The sequence below is a fragment of a genome, unplaced genomic scaffold (assembly GCF_019419815.1).
Source record: "Pyrus x bretschneideri cultivar Hongxiangsu unplaced genomic scaffold, Pyrus_bretschneideri_v1 Contig16, whole genome shotgun sequence".
In the NCBI taxonomy this organism is placed as follows: Eukaryota; Viridiplantae; Streptophyta; class Magnoliopsida; order Rosales; family Rosaceae; genus Pyrus; species Pyrus x bretschneideri.
The window spans coordinates 3,903,425-3,924,111 of NW_025999457.1; the positions used below are offsets into that span (position 1 = coordinate 3,903,425).

Consider the following 20,687-nt stretch of genomic DNA (forward strand, 5'->3'; position numbering starts at 1 on the left):
ATTATATTATTTGGTTTGTTCTTTGTGCCAGATGGAAAGCATGCAGTAGCATAATGTCCTTAATATTTTTTTCCTTTTTTTTTTTGTTTGGATAGATATGGATCGAAGGAAGCTTTTATTGATCTTATTGTTAGAGATGTCTCATTTAGAGACGATTTGCATTTGTACGATTCTTGTGTTGCTGATGCTAAAGGCAAAACAGAGACATGTTGAACGACGCACCTTGACTAACCGTTCACTTGTTAGACGAGAGATTAGTTTGTGTTATCTGAATGGTATAATAGGGAATACTGATGTTGAATGTGTCAACGAATTGAGAATGGATAGAAGGACTTTTGGCATATTATGTGACTTACTTCGTCAAGATGGGAGGGTAAAAACGGATGGTTTGGTCTCTGTAGAGGAGCAGGTGTGTATGACTTTACAAATACTAGCACATCATACTAAGATTCGTAGTGTTGGTGGTAGATTTTATAGGTCGGGAGAGACTATAAGTAGGTATTTCAATAGTGTATTGCAAGGAATTTTGCGATTACAAGGTATCCTACTAAAAGTCCCTCAACCTGTGCCTATTGATTCTACAGATCCTCGGTGGCGATGTTTTAAGGTATGTTGATAATTATTTTCATTTTCCCTAAGCTTTAACTCTTCATTCCCTTTGTATAAATTAACAAAAGCTTATTTTTTTTTTTAGAATTGCTTGGGAGCATTAGATGGAACACACATTGATGTGCATGTACCTGAAATTGACAAACCAAGATACCGAACTAGAAAGGGTCGAGTCGCAACTAATGTATTAGGTGTATGTTCAGGAGATATGCAGTTCATATATGTGTTTCCGGGGTGGGAGGGTTCCGCATCAGACTCTAGAGTGCTACATGATGCAATTACTAGGCCTAATGGTTTTAAGGTACCAACGGGTAAGATTATTAGTTAGTCTCAACTTTGTAAGTTAGGTCTAGTTTTGTTTGTGAACTACAAAATACTAATATAAGGTCTTTTTTTTAATTAGGTTATTATTACCTTGTAGATGGTGGTTATACAAATGGTGAAGGATTCCTTGCACCCTATAGAGGAATACCTTATCATTTATCTGAATGGGAAGGACGAACACCTTCTAATAAGGAAGAATATTTTAACATGAAGCATTTTAAGGCAAGGAATGTAATTGAACGTTGTTTTGGCTTGCTAAAAGGAAGGTGGGGGATACTAAGGAGTCCATCTTTCTATCCGATAAGGACACAAGGTCGAATAATTACCGCTTGTTGCCTACTACACAATCTTATTAGGCAAGAGATGTCTATAGATCCAATGGAGAATGTGCCAATAATAGAAGATGGACAAAATACAGAAGAAGGTGAATATGTTGGTAGTGTTGAAACATCTGACCAATGGACTGCAAAGAGGAATGCCATGGCTCAGGAAATGTATAATGAGTGGAGAGCAATTAGGAACCAGCAACCGAACTAGCTATATGTGTTAATGATAAGATTTTATTTTAGTTTTCCTTTTTATCATGCATATGTTGCATATTATTAAAATGATTGGATATTATGCAAATTGATTGGATATTATGCAAATTGATTCTTTGTATTGTATTTTAGTACTTTCAAATATTTTTTGTTTAGGTATGGATAACCACAATAATTTGAATGCTTCTCAAGAGCCAAAAGGAAGAAGGCGTAAATGGGAAGCATTTGAGGAAGAAGTATTACTATCCGTTCTTGAGGATTTTGTTGCTCGGAAGCAACGATGTGACACAGATGCTTTCAAACAAGGTACTTTGATTGAAATAGCGAAAGCTGTCAATGTTTTATGTCCTAATTCAAATATAAAGGCAACTCCACATATTGAGTCAAAGTTGAAGAAATGGAAAAAAACATATAGTTTGGTCCTTGACATGATAAACACAAGTGGATTTGCATGGAATGATGTCAAAAAGTGCGTTGAAGTTGACAGTGATGACGCATGGCTTTCTTATGTGCAGGTTCATATCCTATTTTATTTATACATTAGTTATATTCTTGCTGCTATATTTGTTATGCATGCTAAATTTTAGTTTTGCTATGTTCATATAATCTTAGAAAAATAAAGAAGCTGATGGATGGAGAAGCAAACCTTTTCCACTGTACGATAGATTTGCATATATATTTGGAAAGGCCGAAACCCCTGCTGAAATGATGGAGGAACAAAGTCATGATCAAGTTGGTGCAAGTGATATTGGAGGTGAAAATGTTGTATCTTCAATGAACCAACAAAGCCAACAAAGCACCCCATCTGAAAATAGCCAAAGAAAGAGGAAAAGAGCTATGGGAAATTCAAGTGATGGAACCGAGGCAATTATTAGTGGACTGAAAGAATTTTATGTTGAAAGTGGGAAGAGGATGCAAATGGTAACTGAAGCTTTAGTTCAAGGTACTGCAAATCATACTGACATAGCTAACGAACTTGAAGCAATGGGTCTTTCTCCTATGGATCAAATTGATGCATTGACTCTTATTTTGGAAAAACCACAAAATGTGGGAGTGTTCAGGGCAATCAATTCGGGACTCAAGAAAGTGTTCGTCCAAAGGCTTTTAAGCGACAAAGCAAGCGGATGAGTATATTATGTGGTGCCCTTAGACATGGAGGTATTTTATTAATCGTACAATCTTAGGTTATGGCTTCTAACTTAGCTTTGCACTATGACGTATTTTGGCAAATGTTAACTAGGATTTTGTAAAGTATGGAGATCTACTTTGGAATGCTATACTATAGTTAACTGGCATTTTGTAAAATATCCTGGATGAAAATTTAGTGAATGATGTATTTGTCGGACTAAGAAATCCTTGGATCAAGTTATGTTGATATAAGTATTTGATGGCTAATGACGTTTAATGTGTGATAAGAAGACAAATTAAATCAACTTTTAAGGGCAAGTTGTGGATTGATTACAATAACAATTCAAGAGATTAAACTCAGGGCAATGTGCCCAAATATTTGTAGTAATTTGTAAGATTGTTACTCCCATTTCAATTTCAATGCTGCTACACCTATGCCAACCCCAATTCCAATTCCAAACCCTCCAATATTTAGGGCGTTGGACACATGTATTGGAGCTATTAAAATAGAACAATAATGTAATCCTAGTCTAAGCAAACACAAATATGGTGAATAATCCTGTTTTCATTATCCTGCTTCTTAGTCCGACACTGCACCAAACGCTTCACTAAGTTAGTCCAGCTTAGTCTAGTCTAAGCCAGTCCAACTTAGTCCCTGCAGCTAGTCCAGTCCGAGACAGTCCGGTGCAACAAACGCACCCGTATAGTTTTCAAAAAATCATACTACGTATAAGTATGAAATCAAATGTAAATCAATAGTAAATCCAGGAAATATTCCAAATCACTACATATCAGTAGCAGTATAATAAAATCAGGTGTTCATCAATCTATGCTGACACACGAGTCAGAGTTGCCTAATGCAACTTGTATGACTCATAGGCAACCTGTACGACAGTGTCGGAGTTGCCTATTATTGCAACATGTGTGACAGTGTCGGAGTCACCTATTATTTCAACATGTACGACAGTGTCGGAGTTGCCTATTATTGCAACCTGTGTGACAGTATCGGAGTTACCTATTATTTCAACCTGTACGACAGTGTCGGAGTTGCCTGTGATTGCAACCTGTACGACAGTGTCGGTGTTGCCTATTATTGCAACATGTACGACAATGTCGGAGTTGCCTATGATTGCAACTTGTACGACAGTGTCGAAGTTGCCAATTATTGCAACCTGTACGACAGTGTCGAAGTTGCCTAAAATATAGTCATGCCATAACTCAATCATTTCAAATAACACCATAAACTCACATGAACTTACATGCGCATCCCACGTTCACCTTAGCACTTCAAAGCATTCACAACAATTATATGCAGATAATATGCATATGGATATGCCATGATGTAATCTAAAACTCAACCATATCATAATATTTTAAAATATATATATATATATATATATATATGACATGGCGTAAAATGCATAAATCAATTTAAAAGAATTTGTGGAAATATCAATCATATATATACTATAAAGAGGAAAAAACTCACTCACCTGAAGTCTACTCTACAATTCCCTAGCACAAATATCGAGGCATCACAAACTATCGTCGCCTATAACAATTATCAAATAATGTCTCAAAATTCTTATCAATAGAACATGTAACTTACATAAAATACATCCCCAAGGATGTTCTAGAATGATTTGAAACTCATTTACCAAAAGTCAACCGTTGGTCAAAGGTCGACAGTAGGGTCCACAATCCTACGTAACTCAATCCAGAAGATCCGTACCTTGGATTTCTGATCCATAACTTCCAAAGATTCACATTATGCTTCTAGAACATCATACTAAAATTTCATTACGATCCAAGGGTCGGATCTCCGCCGATTGCTAGAATTAAGTGGCAGACCTTAATGGCCTTAATGGAACTAAGTTCAAATGACGGAATTTCGTCAATTGGACTTCACATATGGGATTGGAGTATCAAATTTAGCCTAGAAAGGTCTAGGGACACCTTGGCCCATGCGTCGCCGCAGCTGGCGGTTGGCCGCCCCGACTTGCTGAAAAATTCAACTATTTTCAAAAATTTCCATATTTACAAGAATGAAGATCTCAATGAGTAGAGCAAGTTTTATACTTGTGGCCAAGTTTAATTTGGCCGGCAAAGGCTCCAAATTGACCCGAACCCTCTGGAAACCCTTAATTTGGGTAGTTATTGATTCGTCACCAAAACAAACTCCGATGCCTCATCCAAGGCTTGAAACTTACTCCCATAGTTGAGAGAATTCTTTTGTTGGTGGTCATCGATGGAGAAGCTCACCGGAGCCATCGGAAAAAGATAAAACAGCTAGAAAGGTCATGGGCTTTGTGGCTTTGAACTGGAAAAATGGGAAAGAAATTGGGAAATCTAACACTACAGGGATGTAGGGCTCATCAAGGGCTTTATATGGACACCCAGATCACCCAAAACAGAGTTCATATGAAGAAGATATGAGCAGGTCAAGTTGGCGGGTCGGGTGGAGAAACCGGGTTTGGCCGGTTATCTCCTTCTCCTTTCCCTCCTTTCCTTTCTTCCTCATTGGCCGGTTACATTCCTCCTTTCTCTCCTTGTCATCCCAACCGTCCATCTCTCACTTCCTTTTTCAATCTTAGCCACACATGTGGCTCATCCCATTACCCAGATTTTTTGGAGCCTTTTAAATGGTAAATTATCTATTTTGCGCTCCACTTCACTCATTAATAACTCCATTTCACGAATGGTTTGTGCCTATGCGTTCGTGAGGTCGAGCTCTATCCAAATATGTCAAGAAACATGACAAAATATACGAGGATCAAATACGTCCTCGAAAAATTAGGTTTTGCCCCCTAGGGCATTTCCATCAATTCCCTCGATTAAAATAAATAAAAACGTAAATTTAGGAATGGGTTGTCACAATTTTGTCACATCCCAGTCGCAACTCTGCCATAGCACGATATTGTCCGCTTTGGGCCCCGGCCACGCTCTCACGGTTTTGTTTCTGGAAACTCACACGAGAACTTCTCAGAGGTCACCCATCCTAAGATTGCTCATACCCAAACTCGCTTAACTTCGGAATTCCGATGAAACCCGAGGCCAATGAGTTCCCAAAAGGCCTCGTGCTATATGGAGGTGGGCATGTACATATAAGGTACATCACCCCCTCTCCATTGGTAGATGTGGGATGTTACAATCCACCCCCCTTAGGGGCCCGACGTCCTCGTCGACACACTTTCACCACAAGGCAGAGTGGCTCTAATACCATTTTGTCGCATTCCCAGTCGCGACTCTGCCGTAGCACGATATTGTCTGCTTTGGGCCCCGGACCACGCCCTCACAGTTTTGTTTATGGAAACTCACACGAGAATTTCCCAAGGGTCACCCATCTATGATTGCTCTTACCCGAACTCACCTAACTTCGAAGTTTCGATGGAACCCGAAACCAGTGAGTTCCCAAAAGGCCTTGTGCTATATGGAGGTGGGCATGTACATATAAGACACATCACCCCCTCTCCATTGGTCGATGTGGGATGTTACATGAAAGCTCCAAAAAAAGTAATAAAAAATAAAAACTTCTACTCCAAGCACACGTAATGAAGCAGTAGACAATCAAGTGAAATCCATCCACGAAATAATTTGATATATGGACAACATCGTTGTAATGAGGGTCTTAAAGTAACTCAAAATCTTGCCGTTTAAAAATAAAATAAAACATATAATTTTAATTAACAAAAAAAAAAAACAAAATTTTATCAACAAAAATATAAAATATAAAATTTGCCATTTAAAATCAATTACAAATTTATAAGTCAGTTGATTAACAACATTTGTGTATGCACTCAGAAATTCTACGTTGTGTGTTTGGTCTTTATGTAGAAACGGCCTTCAAGAGTTGACTAGTGCATATTGTTCATTTTTATCTAAATCAAATCAAAAGTATATATTACCATATAAAGCATGTGTTAGGAGGCCATAACAGCTATATATGTCAACCTACTCTCGAAGAAGAAATATGAATGTCGGATGAATACTGCTCAACTCATTGACCCAAGATTCAATACCATGCCACCACCTATAATCACCATAACTCTATTAATTAATATGTTCGACGTATTATATGGGACAAGTTGCTGCCAATAATATAATACGTGCCCACATGCAAAGATGGAGTGTTGGTGTCAAAATTTGGACGGAGTCTAGATTGCGTTTAACATGTATTTGTTTCGAGTGTTGTTTTCAGTTTTGGTGCCACGGAATGGCTCGAGAGAAAGAGAGAATAGATGTACCACCGTTAGAAGTTGCCAACAATCGATATTTGTGTTTGAGGGTGTGTGTGTGTGTAAAAATTGCGCGTAAATCTGGCTTCATAATTAAATGATTATTTGGCTATCATTTGTCTGAGAAAATGTTCAAAGAAGAGATCTGATTATTCAATATATTTCTACTTTAGAGAAAACTGTAGATGCACTCACCAAGGGTTTCTAATCCGTCTATGTGCATCATTGACCAATTTAATCGAGTTACCTCAGTTGAGATAACGAGGTCAATTGATTCTGACATGTAGATTAACTAGTCTTTAGATATCTATTGTGAGTTGTTAAGTTTAATTAAGAATTAGTTAGGATTAATTAGATTACTTTGTAATTAAGTATGCTTAGCTCAAGTATATAAACAGGTCTATCATAATTGATTTTGTGTAAAATTCTCTCTTACGATACCAAAAAACTTTTTCTCTATTTGCTTTCTCTCTCTCTCTTCTCAAGTTGTGTAGTAAGGTTGCGAAGTAAGGACATTTATCTAGTAAAACAGTGGTTACGGGGATAAAGTTTTTGAGGCAGGCACACTTTCAGTACCTTTCTTTTGAGAACCTAGATCTCGATTAGAGTTTGATCAATTAAAAGAGAAACAAGATTCTCCAGTTGGTGAGCACGAAGACAAGCAACCTGCTCATCTCGTTGCGAGGAGCTTTTTAGCAAGCTCTTCACTACCTTGGTAGGGAAATCAGAACAATGTCCGTTTCGATTTCATAACTTCCTTTTAATTTGAAGCCCCTTTAAATTTGAATAAGGCCAGGACCAAGTGCTTCCTTATAAAACAAATTGGCTGGGACCTTCTTCTTCTTCATGAACAGTTATTTGATCATTTGATCGGATATAGTTGATCAGATTAGAATCAGAGGTCTAAACTCGAGTTTGTGAGAAACTTAATTATCATTTCACGTCCACAAGAAGAGAATAAGTAATAAATTTAACTTAACTCTCTTGATTTCATTAGGGACCTTTTGATAATTATTTTATTTTCAATTTTTTGCTTTCATTTTTCACTTTTTGAAAATTAAAAAACTAAAAGCGAAATAATTATCAAACCAAATTTAAGATAAGCACAAACATTACGCGCGTTGTTTTATATTTTTACAATTTCTGTGTTCATACTACTTTGACATACAGTCTTCAAAGCCAATTTCAACTTTAATCATTGTATGTTTCCTTGTCTGTCATTTTTTGCCTAATATTTGTTAAATGAAGACTTTATTGCCACAAAAAAGGAAAACACTGTTACGGATAATAATTCCAATGTGCATAACAACCCAAAATCCAGAAGAAAATATGTATATAATTCAGTAGTGTCGTAATCAAATAAAATTATGCGTTGTAAAACGACCACTTGGCTTCACTGTATATTCAAAGATTGGGACATCCCTTCCTTACCCTTCCGTATTCCGTAATGCCTCTCACGAAAACGGAATGCTGGATTTTATTTTTTATTATTTTTTGAATAAGAGATATTATCGACATTAAATGAGAAGGAAAGAGTTTAATCTCACAATAAATTAGTAATAATGTAGTACAAATTCATTTTTAGTGAGAGTCGGACTCAAGACCTTCATTTACCAATGAAGAAGAATACAAGTAGACCATAATACTAAGATCATCTCCAATAGAGAGGGCTAAGGGTCCAAAAAAACCAAAAAATGACTTGATATTTCAGAATACTGATCTCCAACCAATGACTAAACTATATTATGTGGATCCCATCATGCCATTATTTGGCCAAATGTAGCCCCTCTCTTGGTTTTTTTTGTTGGGACTCAGTTCCTCAGTTGCAATAATTAATTCAAATTCAACAATTATTTTTGAAACTATACAACGGTACTTTAATTAAATTATCAATAAGTTTAAAGTATAAACTTAAAAATAATAAATTATTAAGAAGAGCTATGTTTAGCCCATCCGGTTGGAGGTGATACATGAGTATGGCTTAACATTGTTCATTAAAATATAAGTTTTTGCAAGATTATAATTCTAGACAGAGTTATATTTAGCCATTTAGGTTGAAGATTGGCTAAGTGGCCAGAATATTGGATTTTTAAATTTTATAAAAGTAGAACGGACAATTTTATTAAAATATTAGTTAAAATATAAAAAGTAGAGTGAAGAGGTTGGACCGAATTTGAGGTGGCTAATGGTGTGGGCCCCCACATACTCAAGCCCAGGATTTGACTGAAAAACGGGGATACCCTGCCCGCGGTCACGTCCCTTTTCACGTTATGAGCGCGAAGGCGTTTTGAGTCTGCGTCCGGGCAGCGGTCTGCACCGTTCGGGCAGCTCTCTCTCTCTGTCCCAGCTTTTTGCACTATCACTCCACTCCCTTTCTCTCTCTCTCTCTCTCTGCGCGCACGCTCACTCAAAAAAAGCGAAATTAGAAAAAGCATTAGAAAAAAACAGAGAGAGAGAGAACTATTAAGAAATAAGAATCCCACGCAACTGCTCAGAGGAGGGGGGAGAGAGAGAGAAAGAGAGAGCAAAAGGGGAAGGTAGGCGAAAATGGTAGCAGAGAAAGCGAATGAAATGGTTGAAAATTTATGATTTTTTAACTGGTGGGTTGCTTATGGTGGTGAGATCTTAGGGTTTTGAATTTGGTAGTGTGGGTGAATTTTGTGATTTGGGGAAGTGGGTAATGGTGGGTTTGTTGTTAGGGTGAGATTTGTGAGCTGGGATTTTGGTAATCTGAGTGAGTTGGGAGGGAGTTTCTGGGATGTTGTGTTTGGGGGTGAGACACCATTTGGATCTGAGACTTGTAAAAAGCAAGTGAGAGAGAGATGGAGAGAAAGGTTGGGAATTCAGTTTGTCTATGGTTCATCTTGGTGGCTCATCCACTATGGATGACAATGGTGCTTGCTAATATGGAAGGTCTGTAGTTGTTTGCTTTCTTCGGCTAGCTTTACTTATGCTGATCTTCCTTTTTCTCATTCTTTTTCCTACAGAATTTGTTATCTTTTTTAGTACAGAAAATTTAAATAAATTACTTTATTTTCTTGATATTATGAATTTTTGGAAATGGGTTACTGTTAGTGGAGTTTAGTATGCTCATTTAAACTTAGTTGCATACCTTGTACTGGGACTTGAAAGCCATTTATGAATCTTGAATATTGGAGTGTTTTCTTAAGCTTTTGATATGCTTAGAGAACTATTAAATGTAATGAAGTGGAAGCTGAACTTCAATGTGACAAAGCCTTGAAGAATCGTACTATTTTACAGCTTTTATCGGTGTTTCGGTTGTTACACTTGATTTTAAGTGCCATTATTTGATTTTCCAGTTGTGGCCTTATGATGTGTGATTTCTGTGTAAACCTCTATATATTTTGTAAGTGTTATGTGTCAATAAGACCTTGAGGGTAGTAGTTGCCTTCCATAGTTAATGAAGTGCTGTACCCACAGAACTTTATGATTGAAAACCTAAATTTAATCATTTGTTTCTGCTTGTGATCAATTGTGGGGATCGCGTTTTGCTTTGTACTTAAGTCCCACAAATTCCAGAAACTTGTATCTTTATGGATTATATTTACTGCTTTAAGTTCTCAAGCAATCTGTTTTTTTCTGCATAATGGTTTTATATTTCTTTCTGGATATTCTAGAATGGTGTGCTCTTTAAAATTCAAACTTTGTGGTCTGATATGTTAAGCCGTTCTAGCGTATTTATGGCTTACGATGAGCAACTAATTAGTTTTCTTGTTTTCGCAAACAGGTGATGCCTTGCATACTCTAAGGACCAACTTGGAGGACCCCAACAATGTCCTGCAAAGTTGGGATCCTACTCTTGTGAACCCTTGTACGTGGTTTCATGTTACATGCAACAATGATAATAGTGTCATAAGAGTGTACGCTTTCTCGCTCCTGACATCTTTAAAGAACATGCTCTTGCATCACTCCATTTGGGAAGAATAATCTTCATGATGCTTTGTTTTATGTGTAATCTCAGTGATCTTGGAAATGCAGCCTTGTCTGGTCAACTTGTTCCACAGCTTGGCCTTCTCAAGAATTTACAATATTTGTAAGTTACTTGGGAGTTTAATTATACGCTGTTGCTTTCATTCTTTTTCTAAGTATTGTTTGTCCTAGTGGAGTTATTTGTTTGTCCCAGTGGATTTATACTCATTCAATTTGCTTTCATACATTGCCATTTGATTTTTATGCATATGAAAGAACGTAGTTATTAGCTTAGCACATGGTGTAGCCTAGGCCATGGCGATCAGGTTGTTGGGGGCACAATATTCTCTCCATTTCGAGGATCTTTCATTGAGTTACTTCACTGGCAGTCCTAATACATGGAATTGGGGACATGGTTGTCAGATTGGTTGGAAAACATGATGTGCAAATAAATTGAATTCCTGGAATAAATACACTTCGGTCATATAAACAGAAATCAAGCACTATGATGGTGAAGAACTTAGCCTGCACTTTGAATCTTTTCTAGTTTGGTTAGATATACTGATATCTACTTAATGGAAGGATGTAAAGTTATGAGAATTTTAGAAATCTTAATGGCAAGTAGTAGACCCTTAAACCTTGACTACTAAGGTTGGTGGTGAGTTGGGGCTTACTTTAAAGAAAAAGGTGGCACTGTGTTGGAATAGGTCTTCATTTAGATTTTTTTTATAAAAGAAAAGTTAAACAAAATAAGGTTTCCTAATTTATTGCAAATTGTTCTACTCAATTTTGAAAGTATCTTTAAAAATAACATTTAGACTTGTTATACATTTTATGCCGTGATGAAACCATATGATGCTTGATAGGTAGACAAGCTTATGGAGGACAGCTTGTTGATAGTATAAATCAAGATGATTGCATAATGCATGGGGTAATGTAAATAGCTAACCATTTCAGAGTCAGTTGACACGGGCGGGGGAAGTAAGTGCAAGATTTTTTATCTGCCAACCGTATCTTGCCCAGTTAGCAGGATAACGTATGTGGTTGCATTCATCATTTGCAGAATCACACTTATAATCCTAATGAGCACTCGTGTTGTGTATTTTAAATGAGGTTTTTCTATGACTACTGTAACTTATGTCTTTTATACCTGGATGAAAACTAAACCAAACCAGATAGTGACATGAACTACTAAATATATGGAAAACTAAACCAAACCAGATGGTGTCTTTGAAAGTTCTTTGTCGATACAGTTCTGGTAGCTCTCCATTTCTGAACAATGAGATGTGGCTGTATGTAGAGATCTTTCCCTTATTGGCAGTCAAGTTTATTCAGTTTACAGTATTTAATTGTCACATGAGTATTTGTGGGAATATTCTCAAAATTTTCATCTCATATTCATTCAGTGTTTGCGTAATTGTTAACCGGTTTTTTAGTTGCTTCTCATCCAGATCATAAATATTGTCTACCAGTAGATTTGTTCTTTGATATTAAACTAGTTTCAGTGATAGCGAACTTGTTACAGCAGATAAAATTTGCTTTGAGATGTTGTTTGCCGTTGAGCCATGGGGGAAAGCCATATAGTAATAACATCTTTTGTATGCCCTGACCCTGAGAATGTTGGGTTTTTTTGGCAGATTAACTGGAAATCGCTAATCAATACTATCTAGCATTGTTTTTTTTTATTTTTTTATTTTTTTTATTTATTTTTTTTTTGTGACATACACGCTTTGAGATCACATTCTAGATTTTTCATATCATTTGTTTGCCTGAACCATCTGATAGTATTGCACAGTTTTTCCTGAACTATCTATTAAACTTATATGTTTTTTTTCCCTTTATGATAGGGAGCTCTACAGTAATAACATGAGTGGACCAATTCCTAGTGAACTGGGGAACCTAACCAGCTTGGTGAGCTTGGATCTTTATTTGAATAGTTTTTCAGGTCTAATCCCAGGCACCTTGGGCAAGCTGTCAAAACTGCGATTCCTGTGCGTATACTTATCTTTTACCTTATTTCTTTAATGCCCATGTTATAAACATAAGTACCATGTCATGCGTGGGATTTTTGGTTAGTCATCTAAAGCCTCAGGACCTAACAAAGATAGTGAAAAAGAAACTGCGAACTGCAGTATTCTGTACATTTTTTTAGTATAAAAGTAAAATTAGGATTTAGGGTTCTGTGAGCATAGAACGCCGCTGGGATGTTGATGGCATAAACGAGCATAGAAAACATATATCAAATCAGGTGGTGGTATAAAATCACCATTAATTATATTATACAAACAAGTGTATCACATTTCAGTTGAAAGATTAAGCGTATATAAATGTTGTGCTTGTGCTGTTTTGTTAGACTAGCATAAATTATTTATTTGTTGTCTATTAATGTTTCAAATGAGGGATTGACTGTAAATCTTACCGTGTATTTTCTTGAAATCCTTTGTGCATGGATAGCCGGCTTAACAACAACAGCTTGGCGGGTCCGATTCCCATGTCTTTGACTAATATCTCTTCACTTCAAGTACTGTGAGTGCCAATCTGATCCCAGTCTCTCTCAGACATCACATCTCATGTTTAGTATTGTTCGTTGCAAGATTCTATGCTCTGATATTGCTTTCAAAATGCAGGGATCTATCAAATAATCGTCTCTCAGGAGTAGTTCCAGACAATGGCTCCTTTTCTTTATTCACTCCCATAAGGTTTCTTGTTAATAGACAAACTTGGTTTTCTGACTCTGTTTTTTATGATTTCTGAATGACTGTTCTCTCCCATTTGCAGTTTTGCTAACAACATGGATCTGTGTGGCCCAGTAACTGGTCGCCCCTGCCCAGGATCTCCTCCATTTTCACCTCCCCCACCTTTTGTCCCACCACCGCCAATTTCAACACCAGGTAATTGATCTTCCTGTTATTGACTATTAAATTTCAGGGGTTTAGGTGATGCGTGTTGCGTGTTTTCATCCTGAAGCTACATAGCGTGTTTTCATCCTGAAGCTACATAGCATGTCTTTGCCTAAAGGCACAACCTGGTCCTGGACTCGAATGTTTTAAGTTTTAACATCTATATGTAACTTGGTCATTGTTGTTAATTTCACTTGCAAGGAGTTATCAGTTATGTTTATAGCAGTCGCAGTTTTATACATTACTTGAAAAGTATTTTTCATTTTCCTTTTGTTGTACAATTTTTTTTTCTCTCTATATTTTCCCCTGGTTAAAAATGCGATTGCTGACCTGTGGGAGGCTTTATTGCATTCATCTCTGCAAAGGCAGGTCTGGTCTTGTCATTTCAGGCTTCCAGAGTTTGGATCAACTGCACTATCTTTCTAAATTATATATATTTAGTGAAGTATTCGCATGTAACCTTTTTATTGGGCTATAAAACTGTGTGTAGCTGGTGTCTAATCTTTATTTCATCACATATCAGGAGGTAATGGTGCCACTGGGGCTATTGCTGGTGGAGTTGCCGCTGGTGCTGCTTTACTATTTGCTGCCCCTGCAATTGCATTTGCATGGTGGCGCCGGAGGAAGCCGCAAGAATTTTTCTTTGATGTACCTGGTTAGTAATTTAACTGAAATATGAATCACTTTCAGTTCAATAGTTTGTTTAAAAGCATACCATCATCTCTTGCAGCGGAGGAGGATCCTGAAGTACATCTTGGGCAGCTCAAGAGGTTTTCTTTGCGAGAATTACAAGTTGCAACGGATAGTTTTAGCAACAAAAACATTCTGGGGAGAGGTGGATTTGGTAAGGTCTACAAGGGGCGCCTTGCAGATGGTTCGCTAGTCGCTGTGAAAAGACTGAAAGAAGAGCGCACCCCTGGTGGGGAGTTGCAGTTTCAAACTGAAGTAGAGATGATCAGCATGGCTGTGCATCGAAATCTTCTTCGGTTACGTGGGTTCTGTATGACACCAACTGAACGGTTACTTGTCTATCCTTACATGGCTAACGGGAGTGTTGCCTCATGTTTAAGAGGTATAGCTTCATTGCATTTTAGAACACTTTTATGATGATACTCTACCTTGGAAGTTTTCTTCGTCTCACTCAATGTGCTGTTTATTCAATTATAACTAAAAAACGCTAACACTGGTTTCCACTTTCTTATTAGTTACTTAATGCTCATTGTCCCATTATATGTTCTTGTTATATTCATGCCTTTATTTATACATTATTCCAGAACGCCCGCCAAACCAACCACCTCTTGATTGGCCAACTCGGAAGCGAATTGCACTGGGATCTGCAAGGGGTCTTTCTTATTTGCATGATCACTGTGACCCGAAGATTATTCACCGTGATGTGAAAGCTGCAAACATTTTGCTGGATGAGGAGTTTGAGGCTGTTGTTGGAGACTTTGGGTTGGCTAAACTTATGGACTACAAAGACACCCATGTCACTACTGCTGTACGTGGCACAATTGGACATATAGCTCCAGAGTACCTGTCTACCGGGAAGTCATCTGAGAAAACTGATGTTTTCGGTTATGGTATCATGCTTCTGGAGCTTATTACTGGTCAGAGGGCTTTTGATCTTGCTCGCCTTGCAAATGATGATGATGTCATGTTGCTTGATTGGGTATTTTTCTGTTCCATTGTTACTCATTTTTGTGAATTCAATTTGCTTCTGCCATTTTTGCTGTGATCCCGGCCGCGGTTGGACATTTTCTTGGACTGTAGCTGTGAACTTGCGTTATAGCTTTTTATCCCTTGTGTAAAACCTGTAGAAACCAACAAGCTGTTTTCTTGATAATGATATCCAATCTTAGAATGGAGGTAAGTGCTATTGAGAGAGGATCAGCCTAGGTAGGGTAGGAATGCGTAATGAACTTTGCTTACGTATACTAATAAACTATGGATATTGAGACACCGTAAATGTAAATTAACAAGGTGAAGATTCTGTTAGAAGTTTTTGTTTATTTGCTCCTATCTGCTGTAGACACTTGTAATTATAAACAATCCGCTTAGTGGTTGTATGGCTAAAATTTCTAGCTCGTCTCAAGAAACTCTCGAGAATTGCAGTCTGACTAGTTTTCTGTATATTCGTTGCCTAAATTCAATACCCGGTGTCATATTTGGTATATGTTGAGTCAGATGACAAAAGATTTGTATTTGCTTTCTGGTGTCATATTTTTCCCCATTCATGTGAATGCCTTGCACAACTTGTCCTCTTTTGATTAAAAAGAGGAATTATCAACAATCTCGTGTGTGGGGTTTCTCTGCATTCGTAACAGAGTAAAATACGAAATTTCTACAACATTAACAGAGCTGAGTGCTTTTCCAGGTGAAAGGACTACTGAAGGAGAAAAAGCTAGAAATGCTGGTTGATCCTGATCTCCAGAGTAATTATGTAGAAGCTGAGGTAGAGCAGCTAATTCAAGTTGCACTGCTCTGCACACAAGGCTCCCCAATGGACCGGCCTAAGATGTCGGAAGTTGTAAGGATGCTTGAAGGTGATGGCTTGGCAGAAAGATGGGATGAGTGGCAAAAGGTCGAAGTGCTTCGCCAAGAAGTGGAGTTAGCTCCTCACCCGAATTCAGATTGGATTGTTGACTCAACAGAAAATTTGCATGCAGTTGAGTTATCCGGTCCAAGGTGACGTTGGTGTGGTAGACGCGAAAAAAGATGGGAGGTGAGGAATTATTTTCTACTTAATTTTTTAACCTACAATTTTTCGTTTCCTTTCTGAATGACGATATCCTGATTAATGTATCTTATAAGTCCATTCTGCATTTTATTCATTACACTTGTGCATATGAGTTGCTTTAGTAAGATGCAATTTGTATCATCTGCTGCAGTGTGACAAAGCCCTCCATTTTTTATATAAGAAAGCTGTGGCAGTCATAATCTTTATGCTCTCCATACTTATTTGCGGTCCAGTCGTTTTTGTATCTTATCCGTTTATACGCTGGCAGTCTCATCTCGGAATGAGGTCGAGTCCCGTAGTTGGAGCTGAATTTTTCTTTGGATTAATTTACTGGTTTGCTCGTTCATGTCATATAGGCCATATTCTGAAGAACAACTTACATGAAATAACTTACATGGAACGGGTTTAGCTGTTCCGTGGCATCTTTATCCAACAATGTATTGTCATGTGGAGAGCAATTTGCACGGGGTAATGCATTATTATACAAGGGGTGTCACGTGACAGTGAACGTGGGGCGGCAAAGAGTTGTGCTTGAAGTTGTAAGCTTTTGCGGTATAGTGGTGGTATAAATACATCACAAGAGTTGCTGCGTTATTTGTACAGAACGGGCTTTGGGGCTCTTTAGTGGCCGACTGGCCATAGTGTATGGGCTGACCATCCATTAACGGTGACCCACAAATTTTTATAAATTTTTTTTATGGTGATTTTAATGAAAAACTTCCGGTACTGTTTATTTTAACGAAAAATCATATTTTTACATTAAAAATTTAATCATGGTATTATTCATTTTACCGTTTATTCTGTCTTAATCGTTAAAACTTAAAGTTTTCAAGTTATTTTCATTAGGTTTTTTTTATTTTTTTTTATTTTTTTATAGAGATGGTACATGAATTTTCGCCCTAATTTACAATTAGTTTATGAATTAAAAATTCATTAATCGATGCTTAAGAGTATGGACTTGGATCCTTTCCTGAGCCCAAGGAGAGGATCCTTCTGACCAAATGACTTGGGCAATTGGATGAAAATCCAACGGTTACAAACATGGAGTTTTTTGAAAGTTATAATAATCCAAATGACTTGGGCAATTGGATGAAAATCCAACGGCTACAAACATGGAGTTTTTTTAAAGTTATAATAATTATAGCCGTCGGATTTTCATCCAACGTCCCAAGTCCTTTGGTCAGGAGGATTTTTTCTTTGGGCTCAGGAAATGATCCAAATCCTATGAGTATAATAGAAGTGCACTAGTGAAGAAGTGACACGTGTAAGAAAATGATTCGTGTTATTTGAAAAAGTGAAAAGATGCAAATGCAACTCCGCTTCGAACGTTGAAACAAATGAAAATTAGAAATTGATTCAATTTAAAGACCGCAAAATGTAATATAAAAAAATATTAAGACCTCAGAGTACACTTAAAATCACCTCAACAAGTCAAGACTAAAACTAATTTTGGGGGATGACCACAAAAAATCTTTATTTCTCCTAGTTGGAATCCATGAAAAGCAAAAACAACGGAAGAAATTTTATTTATTTATTTTTTTTTTCAAGTATCTCTTTAATTGTATAATAATATTTGACGTTTCATTCCATAATTCGGACACACTAAACAAATCTCTCCCCAATCTAAGGGTATTTTGTAAGGAAAGAGATCATCTCCGGATCTATTCCACCAAGGCCATCGGATCAAGTGAAGGTCTTTGAAATTTCATTCAACGGTCAAAAATTATTATAATTTTTAAAGATCAAAACAGGTATGCTTTTGAATGAAATTTCAAAATTACGGATCACTTGATCCAGTAGCTTTAATGGAAGAGATCCAAAGAGGATCTCTTTCCATTTTGTAAATGAGCGGTGGGCTCAAATCAGCCCCCAGGCACGTGAATAATTACTTTGGTGGAGACCACGACTTGATGGCACGGTGAAAAGATGATGGAGCACATCGCAGAATACGGCGACTTCCAATCTATCTTCGAAAGGTTCTTGTCTTAAATTTTGTACGCCGTGCTATTTAATTAGGTTGTTGTACTAAAAATTTTCTAGTAATTTAATTAGCCCTCTATGAATGGAGACTGAAAACATTAATGTAACATCCCACATCGCCTAGGGGAGTGATCTTTAAATGTATATTCCCATCTCCACCTACAGCGAGGCCTTTTGGGAGCTCACTGGCTTCAGGTTCTATATCGGAAGTTAAGCGAGAAGGGGCTAGAGCAATCCCATGATGGGTGACCCACTGGGAAGTTGCTCGTGAGTTCCCAAAAACAAAACAGGGAATGGTAAGCCCAAAGCGGACAATATCGTGCTACGGTGGTGGAGCGGGCCCGGAAAGTGATCCGTCCCGGACCGGGATGTGACATTAATCCGCTACTTTTCTGAAAAAATAATTACATTTTTTAGGATATACTTGGATACTTATTAGTGAATACATTTTAATTTTGTTGAATTATAAATTAACACATATTTTATTGTTCTAAAAAACAACGAACATATCATTAATTTTTTTGGGCATTAAAAGAAAGAAACACGTAGCATTTTTACTAGTCCAAATTAGAAAGTAGATCAAACCAAAATGTAAATACATGGGATACTCTCTAATGAGTACTAAGTAGTATCCTATTTTTTATGGCTAAAATTATGTCCAGAGCTTTTATCAACCCTTGGAAATGGCCTAACATAAATGCCCCTCACATGTTAGGGGGTTTTATTTACTTAGGAGATATATACATATACTTTTTAGCTTGTCGCCTATTCTATTTATTATTTTTAACAGCGAGATTCAAATTGAATAAATCAAATGAAAGCAACAGGTTATATTAAAGGTTAAAAATGATATTTTTACTTAACTAAATCATTGATCCGTAATAAAGGGTGTATTTTTATCCATCACTTTCAAATGATAATACTGCTCATCACTCTACTTGTTAGCACGTAATGAGTTTGAAGTTTAAAATTTATATTTAAATTCAACGTAAATAAGTAAAATGACGAGCAAAATTATTCCCCGTAATAAATAGTCAATTACTCCCTTGTTTCAAAAATGACGTAGCAGCAAAAAGGCCTGCAAAATTGCCTCAAATTCATGTAAAAACTCCCCATACATACATATACATACTCAAACGTACGGTTTTACAGATTACAGTGATTACACCATAACCAAAATCAAAAGCAAATTTGGAGTTATAAATTGAGCTTAATGTCACCCAAATCAAGCTCCGCCGCAATCTCCTCCAGCTGCTTCTTCACGCTCAAGTCAATAAGCTTCGACCCCGACTGCCCGTACCTCACCGTGAACCCCGCCACCAGGCTCGGATCAATCTCCGTCTTGATCCTCACGTTCTTCGCCCCCGTCAGCTTCTGCACCTGCTTCGCTATCTGCGCCAAGTGCTGCGACTCCAGCTTCACCACCGAGCTCACGATCGCCAGCTCCGTGTCCGTTATCTTGTTGTACACCACCTCGAACTCCTTCACGATGTCCTTTATCAGGTCGATCCGCCTCGCGTCCACCAGGATGTTGAGGAAGTTGATCGTGTGCGGCTGCAGCGCCGACGACTTGGCGATGTCGTCCAGCACCTGCCGCTTCTTCTCCAGGCCGATGGTCGGGTTGATGAAGAAGTCGAACACCGACGGCTCGCCGAAGAACTTCTCGATCTTTTCCACGTCGCCGCTGGTGGTTTCAAGGGTGTTGTTCGAGTTCGCCACGTCGGCTAGCGCAGAGGCGTAGCTGGCGGCGGCAGAGGCGTTCATGCGGGCGCCGAGGGAGCCGGAGCCGTTGCGGCGGGCGGTGAGGGCTGAGGAGGAGAGTTTGAGGGGGAGGGGGGAGAAGGTGGAGGAGAAGGAGAAGGAGAGGGTGGTGGTCCGCGGAGTGAGGGCGGAGGAGAGTGGTGGGGATGGGGTTTTGGATTGGAGAGAGATTGTGGTGTGTTGGAGGGCGGCCATTGGTCGAAATTGGGTGGCTCTCTCTCTCTCTCTCTCTCTTTTTTTTTTTCTGATGATTTGTTAGAGAGAGATTTAGGAAATGGAAAGAAGTGGGTTGGACCTTTTGGAGATGATATGAGGGATGGATGGACGGTTGGGATGGTGGAGAAGGAGAGGGATTGACGGTTGATAATTGAATGAGCTTTTATCCTGAATTTGGAGTTCATAGCCACTTACATCTTGAGGGGATAAATGATTTGACGCGTGGCTGACCTTTATAGGCTAGCCAATATTTTCTATATTTTGTCGGAGAAACTCTTCCTCATTAACAAGTTAAATTTAATTTCTAGTTGTCCAAAAACAAAAAAAA

At 37.9% G+C, this 20,687-nt stretch overlaps 2 protein-coding genes across 4 annotated transcripts; one reads left to right on the forward strand and one right to left on the reverse strand.

The window, feature by feature from the left end:
- Positions 1 to 9,231: 9,231 nt before the first annotated feature.
- On the forward strand, positions 9,232 to 17,193 carry LOC125475755 (somatic embryogenesis receptor kinase 1). 3 transcript variants are annotated; one of them, XM_048580999.1, is made up of 12 exons: positions 9,232 to 9,748; positions 10,584 to 10,716; positions 10,818 to 10,889; positions 12,613 to 12,756; positions 13,220 to 13,291; positions 13,393 to 13,464; positions 13,544 to 13,656; positions 14,189 to 14,320; positions 14,396 to 14,737; positions 14,940 to 15,334; positions 16,040 to 16,387; positions 16,759 to 17,193. In XM_048580999.1, the coding sequence occupies exons 1-11, from the start codon at positions 9,658 to 9,660 to the stop codon at positions 16,352 to 16,354; spliced, it is 1,881 nt and encodes a 626-aa protein (XP_048436956.1). In that variant the 5' UTR covers positions 9,232 to 9,657; the 3' UTR covers positions 16,355 to 16,387; positions 16,759 to 17,193. The 3 variants fall into 3 exon arrangements, with proteins under 3 accessions (XP_048436956.1, XP_048436957.1, XP_048436955.1); XM_048581000.1 differs by lacking the exon at positions 16,759 to 17,193 and adding an exon at positions 16,554 to 16,617; XM_048580998.1 differs by lacking the exon at positions 16,759 to 17,193 and having other exon boundaries at positions 16,040 to 16,617.
- Positions 17,194 to 19,445: 2,252 nt separating this feature from the next.
- Positions 19,446 to 20,425, reverse strand: LOC125475756 (ATP synthase subunit delta, chloroplastic-like). The gene has a single exon (XM_048581001.1). The coding sequence runs from the start codon at positions 20,336 to 20,338 to the stop codon at positions 19,580 to 19,582; it is 759 nt and encodes a 252-aa protein (XP_048436958.1). The 5' UTR covers positions 20,339 to 20,425; the 3' UTR covers positions 19,446 to 19,579.
- Between the last annotated feature and the right edge of the window lie 262 nt (positions 20,426 to 20,687).

Coding starts and splice junctions, on each gene's coding strand:
- LOC125475756 (XM_048581001.1), bottom strand. CDS start 20,338: ATGGCCGCCCTCCAACACACCACAATCTCTCTCCAATCCAAAACCCCA.
- LOC125475755 (XM_048580999.1), top strand. CDS start 9,658: ATGGAGAGAAAGGTTGGGAATTCAGTTTGTCTATGGTTCATCTTGGTG. Junction 10,717..10,817: donor GATAATAGTGTCATAAGAGT/GTACGCTTTCTC, acceptor GTGTAATCTCAG/TGATCTTGGAAATGCAGCCT. Junction 14,738..14,939: donor TGTTGCCTCATGTTTAAGAG/GTATAGCTTCAT, acceptor ACATTATTCCAG/AACGCCCGCCAAACCAACCA.